The sequence below is a fragment of the Triticum aestivum genome, chromosome 5D (assembly GCF_018294505.1).
Source record: "Triticum aestivum cultivar Chinese Spring chromosome 5D, IWGSC CS RefSeq v2.1, whole genome shotgun sequence".
Classification (NCBI taxonomy): Eukaryota; Viridiplantae; Streptophyta; class Magnoliopsida; order Poales; family Poaceae; genus Triticum; species Triticum aestivum.
In genome coordinates, this window is record NC_057808.1 from 61,601,956 (window position 1) to 61,615,962 (window position 14,007).

General features: G+C 41.7%; 1 protein-coding gene across 1 annotated transcript; it reads left to right on the forward strand.

The window, feature by feature from the left end:
* Positions 1-7,524: 7,524 nt before the first annotated feature.
* On the forward strand, positions 7,525-12,432 carry LOC123119464 (serine/threonine-protein kinase Nek2). Its single transcript, XM_044539269.1, has 15 exons — positions 7,525-7,867; positions 8,618-8,759; positions 8,853-8,919; positions 9,215-9,280; positions 9,389-9,435; positions 9,516-9,561; positions 9,645-9,725; positions 9,825-9,867; positions 9,960-10,009; positions 10,088-10,169; positions 10,257-10,306; positions 10,581-10,654; positions 10,745-10,796; positions 10,884-11,342; positions 11,527-12,432. The coding sequence occupies exons 2-15, from the start codon at positions 8,674-8,676 to the stop codon at positions 12,097-12,099; spliced, it is 1,776 nt and encodes a 591-aa protein (XP_044395204.1). The 5' UTR covers positions 7,525-7,867; positions 8,618-8,673; the 3' UTR covers positions 12,100-12,432.
* The last annotated feature ends 1,575 nt before the right edge of the window (positions 12,433-14,007 follow it).

Genomic DNA, 14,007 nt, shown 5'->3' on the forward strand with positions numbered 1-14,007 from the left:
AGAAATACTTGTGTTAAAGTTTGTGATTCCCGTAGCATGCACGTATGGTGAACCGTTATGTGATGAAGTCGGAGCATGATTTATTTATTGATTGTCTTCCTTATGAGTGGCGGTCGGGGACAAGCGATGGTCTTTTCCTACCAATCTATCCCCCTAGGAGCATGCGCGTAATACTTTGTTTCGATAACTAATAGATTTTTGCAATAAGTATGTGAGTTCTTTATGACTAATGTTGAGTCCATGGATTATATGCACTCTCACCCTCCCACCATTGCTAGCCTCTCTAATACCGCGCACCTTTCGCCGGTATCATGCACCCACCATAGACCTTCCTCAAAACAACCACCATACCTACCTATCATGGCATTTCCATAGCCATTCCGAGATATATTGCATGCAACTTACCATCGTTCCGTTTATTATGACACGCTCCATCATTGTCATATTGCTTTGCATGATCATGTAGTTGACATCGTATTTGCGGCAAAGCCACCTTCATAATTCTTTCATACATGTCACTCTTGATTCATTGCGTATCCCGGTACTCCGCCGGAGTCATTCACATAGAGTCATATTTTGTTCTAAGTATTGAGTTGTAATACTTGAGTTGTAAATAAATAAAAGTGTGATGATCATCATTATTAGAGCATTGTCTCAAGTGAGGAAAGGATGATGGAGACTATGATTCCCCCACAAGTCGGGATGGGACTCCGGACGAAAAAAAAGAGGCCATAAAAAAGAAGAAGAGAAAAGGCCCAAACAAAAAAATGAGAGAAAAAGAGAGAAGGGACAATGTTACTATCCTTTTACCACACTTGTGCTTCAAAGTAGCACATTGATCTTCATTGATAGAGAGTCTCCTATGTTGTCACTTTCATATGCTAGTGGGAATTTTACATTATAGAACTTGACTTGTATATTCCAATGATGGGCTTCCTCAAATTGCCGTAGGTCTTCATGAGCAAGCAAGTTGGATGCACACCCACTTAGTTGCTTTTGTTGAGCTTTCATACACTTATAGCTCTAGTGCACCCGTTGCATGGCAATCCCTACTCACTCACATTGATATCTATTAATGGGCATCTCCATAGCCCGTTGATACGCCTAGTTGATGTGAGACTATCTTCTCCTTTTTGTCTTCTCCACAACCACCATTCTATTCCACATATAGTGTTATGTCCATGGCTCACGCTCATGTATTGCGTGAAGATTGAAAAAGTTTGAGAACATCAAAAGTATGAAACAATTGCTTGGCTTGTCATCGGGGTTGTGCATGATTAAATACTTTGTGTGATGAAGATAGAGCATAACCAGACTATATGATTTTGTAGGGATAACTTTCTTTAGCCATGTTATTTTGAGAAGACATGATTGCTTTGTTAGTATGCTTGAAGTATTATTATTTTTTATGTCAATATTAAACTTTTATCTTGAATCTTTCGAATCTGAACATTCATGCCACAATTAAGAAAATTACATTGAAAATTATGCTAAGTAGCATTCCACATCAAAAATTCTGTTTTTATCATTTACCTACTCGAGGATGAGCAGGAATTAAGCTTAGGGATGCTTGATACGTCTCCAACGTATCTATAATTTTTGATTGCTCCATGCTATTATATATTCTGTTTTGGATGTTTAATGGGCTTATTTATACACTTTTATATTATATTTGGGACTAACTTATTAACCGGAGGCCCAGCCCAAATTGTTGTTTTTTTGCCTATTTCAGTGTTTCGAAGGAAAGGAATATCAAACGGAGTCCAAACGGAATGAAACCTTCAGGAACGTGATTTTCAGAACAAACGTGATCCAGAGGACTTGGAGTGGACGTCAAGAAATCACCGAGGAAGCCACGAGGCAGGGGGCGCGCCTACCCCCTGGGCGCGCCCTCCACCCTCGTGGGCCCCTCGTGGCTCCACCGACCTACTTCTTCCTCCTATATATACCTACGTACCCCCAAACCATCGGGGAGCACCATGAAAACCTAATTCCACCGCCGCAACCTTCTGTACTCGTGAGATCCCATATTGGGGCCTTTTCCGGCGCCCTGCCGGAGGGGGCATTGATCACGGAGGGCTTCTACATCAACACCATAGCCTCTCCGATGATGTGTGAGTAGTTTACCTCAGACCTTCGGGTCCATAGTTATTAGCTAGATGGCTTCTTCACTCTTTTTGGATCTCAATACAAAGTTCTCCTCGATTTTCTTGGAGATCTATTTGATGTAACTCTTCTTTTGCGGTGTGTTTGTCGAGATCCGATGAATTGTGGGTTTATGATCAAGATTATCTATGAACAATATTTGAATCTCCTCTGAATTCTTTTATGTATGATTGGTTATCTTTGCAAGTCTCTTCAAATTATCAGTTTGGTTTGGCCTACTAGATTGATCTTTCTTGCAATGGGAGAAGTGCTTACCTTTGGGTTCAATCTTGCGGTGTCCTTTCCCAATGACAGCGGGGGCAGCAAGGCACGTATTGTATTGTTGCCATCGAGGATAAAAAGATGGGGTTTATATCATATTGCATGAGTTTATCCCTCTACATCATGTCATCTTGCTTAAAGCGTTACTCTGTTCTTATGAACTTAATACTCTAGATGCATGCTGGATAGCGGTCGATGTGTGGAGTAATAGTAGTAGATACAGAATCGTTTCGGTCTACTTGTCACGGACGTGATGCCTATATATATGATCATACCTATATATTCTCATAACTATGCTCAATTCTATCAATTGCTCGACAGTAATTTGTTTACCCACCGTAATACTTATGCTATCTTGAGAGAAGCCACTAGTGAAATCTATGGCCCCCAGGTCTATCTTCCATCATATTAATCTCCCGACAACAAGCTATTTCTGGCGCCGTTTATTTTGCTTTCTTTACTTTTAGTCTTTATCATAAAAATACCAAAAATATTATCTTATCATCTCTATCAGATCTCACTCTAGTAAGTGACCGTGAAGGGATTGACAACCCCTTTTATCGCGTTGGTTGCGAGGTTCTTATTTGTTTGTGTAGGTGCGTGGGACTTGAGTGTGGCCTCCTACTGGATTGATACCTTGGTTCTCAAAAACTGAGGGAAATACTTACGCTACTTTACTGCATCATCCTTTCCTCTTCAAGGGAAAACCAACGCAGTGCTCAAGAGGTAGCACATATCTTTCAAGAAAATACTATGAAAGATATGTGGAGTCGATGCACATTGCTCCACATCTAGCTAAATAGTACTACTACAGCCGATTGTAAATACAGAGTTGATATGCACACAGCGGTCTCTATACGACGCTCTGTACGACAAACCATCTGCACCACAAGATTGTTCCATTTTTTCAGTCAGTTCGGTTTGATTAGTATCGTACAAGAATCAGATGTGGTCTGGCTATTCCGTTGTAATATACAACTTTCTTGAAATTCGGTAGTAATTTTTTCAAACTTTGACTACTAGTGTTTACATTTTCTTCATTGGAAAGATGAAAGCAACATCACTAGATTTGTCATTGCAGAAATATTTCTAAACTTGTCTAAAATAGTGGTCGAAGATGCACATATGAGATTATGTCAATGCCTAAGGCACCTGCCGACGAACTAAGAGAGTAGAAATGTAGAATGCTTTAATTTTAGGACGCTGATAACGCCCACACGTGTGGTGGAAACAACACCCGCCCACACGCCCTACAACACACAGATTGTGCCACATCACCACATGTATGCATGTGAGAATCTTTTTGGATTTTCAATTTTTAAAATGTTTTATCTCTTAAATGAAAAATCCGATTGAAGATCCGTTTTCACCATTAAATCCATCGCGACGAGATCTTCGAAACTAGATTCACATATCAATATGTTTCGACGACATTTTTTGGGGGGTTAAAAGTTGCCATGTCTATTGTACATGAATTGCCACGGTGTTTTTACACTGAAGTTGCCATGATATGTTTTAGCTATTTTTCCTTCTACCTTTAAAAGCAATTTTGACATATTATAAAACGGGGAATTAAGAAACTAGACTTGCCATGAACCATAAACTAAAATTGCCATGACACATGCACTTAAAATTGCCATGGTTCATACAAAAAATAATTTCCATGGTCAAAAGTACTGGAATCGCCATGGTCAATACTAAAATTGCCATGATCTATAAACTAAAATTGCCACATGGCAAATTTAGTGTAAACACTATGACAACTACAGTGTAAACATCATGACAACTTTTGGCCAATTTTTTTTTGTTGAAACATATCAACATGGGATCTAGTTTTGAAGATCTCGTCGAGACGGAGTTAATGGTGAAAACGGATTTTTAATTGGATTTTTTTATTAGGAGAAAAACATTTTTAAGCCGAAAACCAAAAAGATCCGCTGATGTCATCTGTTTTGACGTGGCAAAATGAATGGTAATGAAGGCGTTTGGGCTATGTTGCTTCGTGCCACACGTGTGGGCGTTATAATTTAGGTAATTTTATTATTTTGTTCGAATAATAGCAAGTCAAGTCCATCTGTTTTTTTCCTCCTAAGGTTTGATTATTTGAAAAAACTGTACCATAACATTAGCAGGGCTAGTTTGTAAATTTTTCTCCTAACCCATGTCGAAATTCGACTGCCTCATGGGATTATGTAAATTCATTGTTGTCCTCGACATGCCTCAAAACAATCTGAATTTATCATCTGATTGTTTGAGAAAATTGCAGCATAACATTGATATGAATCTCTGAAGACGTCGGTACGCTATGCCATCTGACTTGGTGGAAGAGGATGTGTGGTGACGAACTTGAGCAGTTGCACGTAGCGCTTCCCCAAAACATAATTCATCCTCTCCCGATGCAGGATCATAAGGACGAGAGGTACCGCAGACATGCTCTCCCTCTTGCAGATGCATGCTGGCGTTCGGGATGGAGTAATCTAGGATGACGATGCAAGTAGTGAGAGGAGGCAAACCATGGCTTGATTCAGTGTATTTTTGGTTGTGGCCTGCAAGTCATATTTATAAAGGAGAACCCAAGCGGCATCGTGTCGCGATCATGATCTCAAACAGACTTGGTTTTTCAAGTTGAAACTTACTGGACAAGAAAACAATCAACCTGTGTGCCAAGAAACCAAAAAAATAAAATGACAAAATGAAGGCGCACTCCCAAGGTTACAAACCGAATTTTGTCACATGCCCACGCCCTTCACTCCAGCCAGACCAGGAAAAAACGGTCACGTGCGTGTGGCGTTCTCTTTCTCTCCTCATACTCATCACTTAGTGTAGTGGGGAGACTATAATATTTATGTTGGTCTCACGTCTCCTTTACTTTCAGGGTGGGACAGAAGATTGCACCTTCACTTGCCATTTATACATGGGCCTTTGAGATTTACATTAGGAATTTCAGAAAATCTTCATGGCCAAGCCCATTTATTCTAACACGCTACACCCTATTTTTTTCCTTATTTGTGTTTATAAACGATATTTCTATTGGGTGATGGTTATTGTAGTTCTTTGCGTATTCATACACAGAGACTGAGATGGATGGGCCGGTAAAAGTCTAACAAAACCTTTTGTAGTGAAAACTAAATGTTAAATTCTAGTGTTCTTCATTCTACATTTATTTGTTTATTTTTGCAACCTGAAGGGGCTTTGAACATTTTCTTTTCATCAATCAGATGATTCCATTGGAACTGACATTCTTTCATGACCTTTCTGTCACGCCATCCACATATCCCGAGTCCATTATTGGTTCAATTTGAAGTTGAATTCTCAAGACGCCAATGAAGGCTGCATCCAATTGCCTCGATGCTATTTTTTTACGAAGGCTTGTGATACATATATTTATACAATATTTTTTAGAAAAGCAGAAGAAAGCTAAGAGTGACTAGTGCTCAATCAATTGGAGCTAGCAAATCCATCAAATCCATGATTAGAAATTAGAATATAGTTAGAAGAGTAAGACTTGCTAGTTGCCCTACAGATAACCCTTCCAGTTAAGTTCCTCTTATTAAAAATGAAGTCATTTCGATTGGTCCATTATTCTTGTAAATCTGTGTGGGTTATAAAGATGTTGCGGACAAATTGTACAATAGTGCAAGTTGTGTTAGTAGTATTGGCTGCATAAAAAAAGGATTCTTCAACGGTGTGAGCCCCAACCTTACACATCCTAATGTCATTAAAAATGGTTGTAGTTGGCATCTTCTAAGAAAATATGAAAGAAATGCGGGTCGAGCAAACTGCTCCACGTCTAGCTAAATAGTAGAATCACATGTGTATGTAAATAGATGGCTTTCCAGAAATTGTATAGTTAAAAAATTTAAACTTTGACACAAAACTACTTTTATTCGTAAAATAAAGCAACATCATTAGATTTGTCATAAAACATGTTTTCAAACGCCTACAAATTAATGATCAAAGATGCATAGAGAAGTGCTACACACACGACACTCTTTGGACGATTTACGCACGATCAGCGAGCTCAGCCTTTGATCAAGCCTGATGGGTGGATTATCACCTTTGGATCAGTGGTCGTGTAAGGGTCGTGCGAGGACTCTCGTGCATAGAGTAGTTTCGAAGATGCATATTGGGGACTATGTCAATGCATAAATGTCATCTGTTGACGAATTGAGGGAGTAGAATTCTTTATTTCTGTCTTTTTTTTTAATTATATCTAGTCATGTTTATCCTTATATTTTTTTACGGTTTGATTACTCCCTCCGTCCCACAATATAAGATGCTGAAAAAGCTTGCAAAAACATCTTATAATATGGAACGAAGGGAGTAGATAATATAGAGACAATTGCAGCATAATAATCAATCAGTGATTGCTGGTTACCCAATAGATAACCATGGTAAGTCCCTCTTCAAATTATGTCCTTTTCATAAGAAATGCTTTTCCTGTAGTGTGTGCCCCGACCCTATACACCCTAGTGTCATTAAAAATGGTTGTAGATTTGTGCATATCTTCCAAGAAAATACTACTACCATGAAAGATATGCTGAGTCGATGCAAACTGCTCCACAGCTAGCTAAGTAGTACTCCATCTGATTGTAAATATAGAGATGTTGTGCATACGATGGTTTCAATACAATACATGTACGCACGAACCATCTGCACCACATGATCGTTCCATTTTCTCAACCAGTTCGGTTTAGATTAGTATCGTACAAGAATCGGATGTGAATACTTGTATGCTTTTTCAAATATCCCTTCATCCTAAAATAAATGACTCAACTTTGTATAACTTTAGATAAGTGATTTAATTTTGTACTAACTTATTTTGAGACGGAGGGAGTCTATGACTTTCTTGAAATTGTGTAGTAGTAAAATTTTGTTTGGAAACTTTGCTCTAAAATGCTTTTTGAATGTCGCATTACTATCATGGAGTAGCAAAGATGCCATCAGCCCACAAGCACTCACACTAATGGCTCCTTTTTGTTTCTCATCATATCATGGATGCAATCCAAGAAACTAAAAAATACACCCTCCAAAAAAATTAAAAAATACACCCAAGTTGACCATACCAGGAGCCCCCCCCCCCCCCACCCTCTCTCTCATCAGTCATCACATTTTCTTCTTCACTGCCATCGCCTTCCCAGTTCACACACCCCTCCCTCTCTCTCTCTAGCCCTGTTCTTTTTCTCTCTCCTCGGGGAGGCTTCTCCCCTAGCTCTCCTCCTCCTCCTCCCTTTACCTTTGGGCTATATAAGCTTTGGGGGATTGGAAAGCGGCAGCGAGCGGGCGGGCGGGGCTCTCGCCGAGTTTGAAGTTGAACCCACCCCAAGCCAAAACCCCCATCTTTCTCTCTCCTTCTCCCCGCCGCCGCCCCTTCAAATCGCGGCCGCTCCCCCCGCCTCCGTCCCCGATCAAATGCGGCGAGATCTGCGCGCGTGACCCCGTAAGTCCACCGCGCCCTGCCCCCTCCCGTCCGCCGGCCTTTGCGCCGGCCGTGGCGGGGTTCTTGGAGCTGGCATTTCAGCCTCCGAGCTCGGATTAGATTGGATTGTTCTTCCGTTTCCCCCCCTCTGCTTTTTTGGGTTCGGAGCTGTGTTCTTGCTTCCTTGGGTTGGATCGAGAGCCGCGCTGCGCGCCGCCATTTCGCATCCATTTTGATGCGCTCATGGAGTTGGCATTTGGGATTCGTTCGTTGATTGTAAAAGGAAAACAAATCATTGGGGTGGCTTTGATTCGGAGTTGGTGGCGCTTGGACCCGGGCTTGATTATTTTTCTCCCCCTGCGTCTTGAATTCTGATTTGCTCCTTGAGTTTCGATTTGACATTTCGGCCCAGAGCTCCACCGTTTCCTCTTTCTTTTCTTTTTTCAGAACAGTTTAGTGGGGCTGTCGGCAGGTTTTGTCACCGAGTGCTTTGCTTTTGCATCCGTAATTACGGACCACTTGTCTTTTCTTGTGTTTTCATGTGAGCTCACGCTTTTGGTCTTCTCTTCCCCCTCAGCCCCAAGATATATCTCTTGGAGTATTGGCAACTTTGCCATCCATTTTGATTTCTTTTCTCTGGACAATACTACCTTTTTTCACTCTGAACATTATTTTGTGCGTGTGTGGAGTTGTTTGGTACTTCAATGCACTTATTCTTCACCATTGCTTGACAGAAGTACTGATTTGTTTTCGTTCTTTTTTAACCCCCAGGATAGTTTGAAAAGAGCATATCCTGCTGTGTGCGGGCTGCAGCAGACTCAGCAAGGATGGATCAGTATGAGGTATTGGAGCAGATTGGGAAAGGAGCATTCGGCTCTGCTCTGTTGGTGAGGCACAAGGTGGAGAAGAAGAAGTGAGGCTGACTATGACTAGCACCCCCCTTCACTCGCCTTTTGGGACCAGTTTTGTTTCAGTCATTTTGATGCTCTGAGTATATATGGTGCAGGTATGTGCTGAAGAAGATCCGGCTTGCCCGACAGACGGACCGCACTCGCCGGTCTGCCCACCAGGAGGTAAAGCTTCTTCTGCTTCATCTTCCCAAGCTATACTTGTTCATTTTTTGGTGCCTAGTTATGATTTGAAGGGAAAACCTTTTGTTCATCAATACCAGCTTATTGATGTCATTTTTGGTACAAACTATAAGTAGATGTGGTGCAGATATGGTTATGTAAATAAATTACCACCTGATGGTGCTATTGAGTTTAGCTGGCTAGTGATGAATTGATCTGAATCGTTGAACTTGCAAGATATGTTGTCTTGTGTCGTGCTTTCCTTTCACTGAATTGTGCGGAAATGTTCTTCATGCAGATGCAGCTTATTGCAACTGTGAGAAATCCGTTCATCGTGGAGTACAAAGATTCTTGGGTAGAGAAGGTAGGTAAAAGGACAAAAAAAGGGTTAAACTGGCAAGCAGGAAGGCGAAATTGTTTCAATTTTACTTAATATGTGTATTATGCTCATTCTGTTTACTTGAAATTTCAGGGTTGCTATGTCTGCATTGTTATTGGTTATTGTCAGGGAGGAGACATGTATGTTACCCTGTGATGTCCTTTAAATAGTTTTTCACAAACTTTAGTCCCTGTAGTTAACACAATATGTATTGGTCCAGGTCTGAAGCTATTAAAAGAGCTAATGGTACATATTTCTCTGAGGAGGTGCAGTTCTTGCCTTGCTTTTATTTTGGCATCTTTAAGTTGTTTTGTCGTGGAACACACTTTTAACTGTTCTCATTTTGCAGAAGCTTTGCAAGTGGCTTGTGCAGCTCCTTATGGCTCTTGATTACTTGCACACAAACCACATTCTTCACCGTGATGTCAAGGTCAGTGACAACTGACAGTGCTTCAATTGGAGCATATGATGGTACTTATATTTGTAAGGCGTGATAATAATGTGTACTGAAGCTGCTAATTTGTTTCAGTGCTCCAATATTTTCATTGCCAGGGACCAAACTATAAGACTCGGTACGTAGCTTAGTCCCAGAAAAAGTGCAATACTTTATGTATGAGTTATGTAATCCTGGTAATGATGTGATTCCAAATTTAATAACATGCAGGTGACTTTGGGCTTGCAAAAATATTGACATCTGATGATCTGGCATCTTCCGTAAGTGATCAAAATATCCTTTTGTCTTTCTTATGCATATTCGATGGTGTACTTAGTACTATATTGCTCTGAACCTAGGTGGTAGGAACGCCAAGTTATATGTGCCCAGAACTTCTTGCTGATATACCATATGGTAGCAAGTCTGATATTTGGTCTCTAGGTATGTATCACTTCTATGCGATAAATCACTTTCCTGAACCTAGACAGAAAACTTGTGATTCCATACTTATATATTTTTCTGTTTCAGGATGTTGTATTTACGAAATGACTGCTCTCAGGCCTGCCTTTAAAGCTTTCGTAAGTCTCTACATTGCCTTCTTTTTTGTGCCCATGGATGTAATTAGTTTATAGATTATTGCAAATTGTTGGTCAAACTTCAAAACTACAAGTAACATTATTGTTTACCTGCTGAGCACTTTATGCTCTTTAAGTTAGATTATTTGACACGTCTAGGATGTTTATGTTCTATTATTAGTAAACCTGCATTGTACTAATTACTAGGCTCACATTGTACTAACCATGTAAGGCCCCAGAAATTAATGAGGGTTTGGTTGTCATTAATTAATGGCAGGACATGCAAGCTTTGATTAACAAGATCACGAAGTCAATAGTATCACCATTGCCTACCAAATATTCTGGTCCATTGTAAGTTAGCAAGCTTTTTTGTTTCTCACTCAATTTTGCTTGTCATCTTACCCGAATGGAGCATGCTTAACTTTTACTTCCTTCATGCAGTCGGGGACTTATTAAGAGCATGCTGCGTAAAAGCCCAGAGCACAGACCAAGCGTAATTCCTCAGAGTCATTTGCCAATCTACCATTTATTTTCATACAAATTTGTTCTCTGATGCACATACCCACTTATACCTGTATAGGCTGGAGAACTGCTGAAACATCCTCAACTTCAGCCTTATGTGTTTCAAGTCCAATTGAAGTCTAGTCCTACTCGCAATATTCATCCCATCAATGAATCTCTGACTGACAAAGTTAAGAAGATGACAGTTCCTGATGATGTCCCTGATTCTGCGCGCAGAAGAATGGTCAGGAGAAACTCTTTGGGAAGTCATAGGATCGTGACATTTAGCAAGCCATCACCCGAGCGTAACTCTGTTAGTTCTACTAGGAGCATCAAGGAATATACAACTACTCAGAGTTGCAAAGAGTTATCCATTGACAGCAGTCAGGCTGAAGATGACGAGGTTACCAGTAAAGCCATGATAACCAAGACATCAAGCATCCTAAGGACTCCCAAGAGTAATCCAGCCAAGACATTCACAAGTAGAAACAGGCTTGAAACTCCAAAAACATCTTATAACAGAACAAACCGCGCTGAGGTATTTTTTGCCATTGATTCTTTATGCTCTAAATATTACTGATAAACTTGTTCTCCATTTGTTGGTGAAATGCCATACTCTTCAATCATAGGCGTGGCTCTAACATGAATTTGCATTCTTTAGTTTGCTGCTTGCTTAAGCAAATGTTTGAATATTCATTGAGCGTCTAATTTCTCCTGTGCAGCCGCCCTCAGTGACACCTGTGAACAAGAGTGCTCGACTGGCTCGAAGAGTATCCCTCCCGCTGTCGACATACGAAACGCCCATCAAGCGCAGCATCAGCATTCTTGACCAGCTAGGCTCCCCTGATGTCTCCATGAACGCGCCTCGAATCGACAGGATCGCAGAGTTTCCACTGGCTTCATCAGAGGACCCCTTCCACTCCATCCACAAGCTCTCTTCAGCCCATGGCTCATGCTCCACCCCTCCCTTCATCAACCGGTCGATCACTAAGGACAAGTGCACGATCCAGGTGCTCCGTGCGGACGGCGGGGACAACGGGAGCGACTCGTCGGGCCGCAACGCCACGGCCGCGTCGAGCCGGGGCTCCAACGACTCGAGGCTGCAGCGGTTCGACATGTCGTCGTTCCAGCAGCGTGCGGAGGCGCTGGAGGGCCTGCTGGAGTTCAGCGCGCAGCTGCTGCAGCAGGAGAGGTACGACGAGCTGGGGATCCTGCTGAAGCCGTTCGGCCCCGAGAAGGCGTCCCCCAGGGAGACAGCCATCTGGCTCTCAAAGAGCTTCAAGGAGACGACGTAGTCTCCACGGTCTGTCGGTCGGTCGCCATTTTTGTAACGTGATGCGCGACCGACCGGCGTAGCTGAGGTAGTTGGATTAAGTCGGTGTTAGGCCTGAAGTTTAGCTGCTGGGACGACCTAGGCAACACCATCTCAGTGTTGCTGTTGCCCTAACTTGTTAGCTATAGCTAGTAAGTAACCCCAGTTCAGTAGTAGTAGCAGTAGAAGCAATAATAGCACTAGTAGTATTAGTAGAATTGTACTACTAAGTTGGAACCCTGGATCTGGCATTATCTTGAACCCTTGTAGCCATGCTGCCTGCCTTGCCCCATTTCAATCATGCCATGATCCTCTATCTCTATGCCTATGCCACGATCTGTCTCCTGATTGGGTCAATGCAAGAATCCTATGCCTCCTACGAACATAGGTAGCAAGTTTAAAAATGCTGAAATGGAAGCTTTCATGTTATTCCGACTTGAAAATTCATGCGTGGATGGGTAGATGCCATGTGATGTACCTAACCTAGCCCTGTGTGCTGTTTGCGTAGCTTGATTCCAAGCTGAATTTAAACCATGGCTTGTCCTTAAACAAGCGAGGATCTCAGCCGGGGCAAGCTGCCAAACGGGGCGGCGTGGCCATGTGGTGACGACGAGCAAACGAAAACAAGAACCTGGGGGTTTGGCACGGGCCCGAATCTCCCCATGTGCCCAGCTGCCTTTGATAGGAGACGGGAGAGGAGAGAACGATGGCGTGGATCTCGGGAGCACGGCGCACGGGGCATGTCTTGGCGCCATGCGGGCGTCGCAGAGGCAACGGTACCGTGTAGATGGAGATGGAGAACAGTCTCCTTGTCGATCCATTGCATCCGTCTTGGGGGATTACAGCCGGTGGCGTATGCTCTTGAGTCTTTGCCAAGCAAACACCCTTTGCCTTGCATTGGTAACCTGCAAGTACTGGCTAGTGAACTAACTATACACAACAATCAAAATGTGCTTTTATTTATCATATCAGGGCCTCTCGTTTCTTGAGAGGAGTTTTGGAATACATTATGTTCATCTTTCCCCTTGATTCTTTCTTGAGGGTTTATGGGCATAGAACTACAGTAGGCATCATGAGTTTCGAGTGTGGTGAGCCATTCCGACGGTCGCTTTTTTTTCTTCAGAAAAAGAAGTGTGGGATGCAATCTCTTAGATGGAGGAGCATAATAAGGCACTGTGGCTAGATGTGTTTTGGGCTGAGTTCTATCAGAAATTATGTATGTTAGTAGAGTTATACAATGAAAATTTACCGGAAGCGAATTTTTGGCTCTCGGGTGCCGGCGTACCCTATATGCGCACATTCTTTTAATAATTCTACAAAAAGTCAAAAAAAATCTGAATCTTTTTCCGAATCAAATATAATCAAGTATTCTACTCATATAAAAAGTTTGGCCAAGGAATGATTCTCGTGACTTCAGGGCAAGCAAAAAAAATGACTATATAGCCTTTTTTTTGGTAAAATCTTTGACTCGGGATACAACGAAACTCATCCCCTGGCGAATCCTTTTATACGAGTACAATACTTGATCATGTTTGATTCCAAAAAACTTTGATTTTTTTATTTTTTGTATTTACTAAATTAATTTTTGCATATAGGGTGCGCTTGCACCCGAGAGCACCAGTGTGTTTCCTGAATTTACCCTTGTATAAGCTAAACTTCGGCATTATCACCCTTCTTCCTAAAACAGAAGTCTAGTTAGATACATTAGTCTCATCCAATTTGTTTATTCAATGTTAGCTTTAAGATTTTCATCACACGATTAGTTGGGACTTTGAGGGAGAAAAGTCGCAACTATTGTTAATACAATTTCAAAATTTTAGGCCCGACGAGCTGGGCTGAAGGGGCAATCTTACTGGGCTTTAAGGGAGAAAGTGGCCAAAGTAAAAAATAA

Bases quoted from the DNA above. Each gene is read 5' to 3' on its own strand.
- LOC123119464 (XM_044539269.1), top strand. From the start codon at position 8,674: ATGGATCAGTATGAGGTATTGGAGCAGATTGGGAAAGGAGCATTCGGC. The intron at 8,920-9,214 runs GTAAAGCTTCTT...TTCTTCATGCAG, and splicing joins GCCGGTCTGCCCACCAGGAG to ATGCAGCTTATTGCAACTGT. The intron at 9,436-9,515 runs GTATGTTACCCT...GTATTGGTCCAG, and splicing joins TATTGTCAGGGAGGAGACAT to GTCTGAAGCTATTAAAAGAG.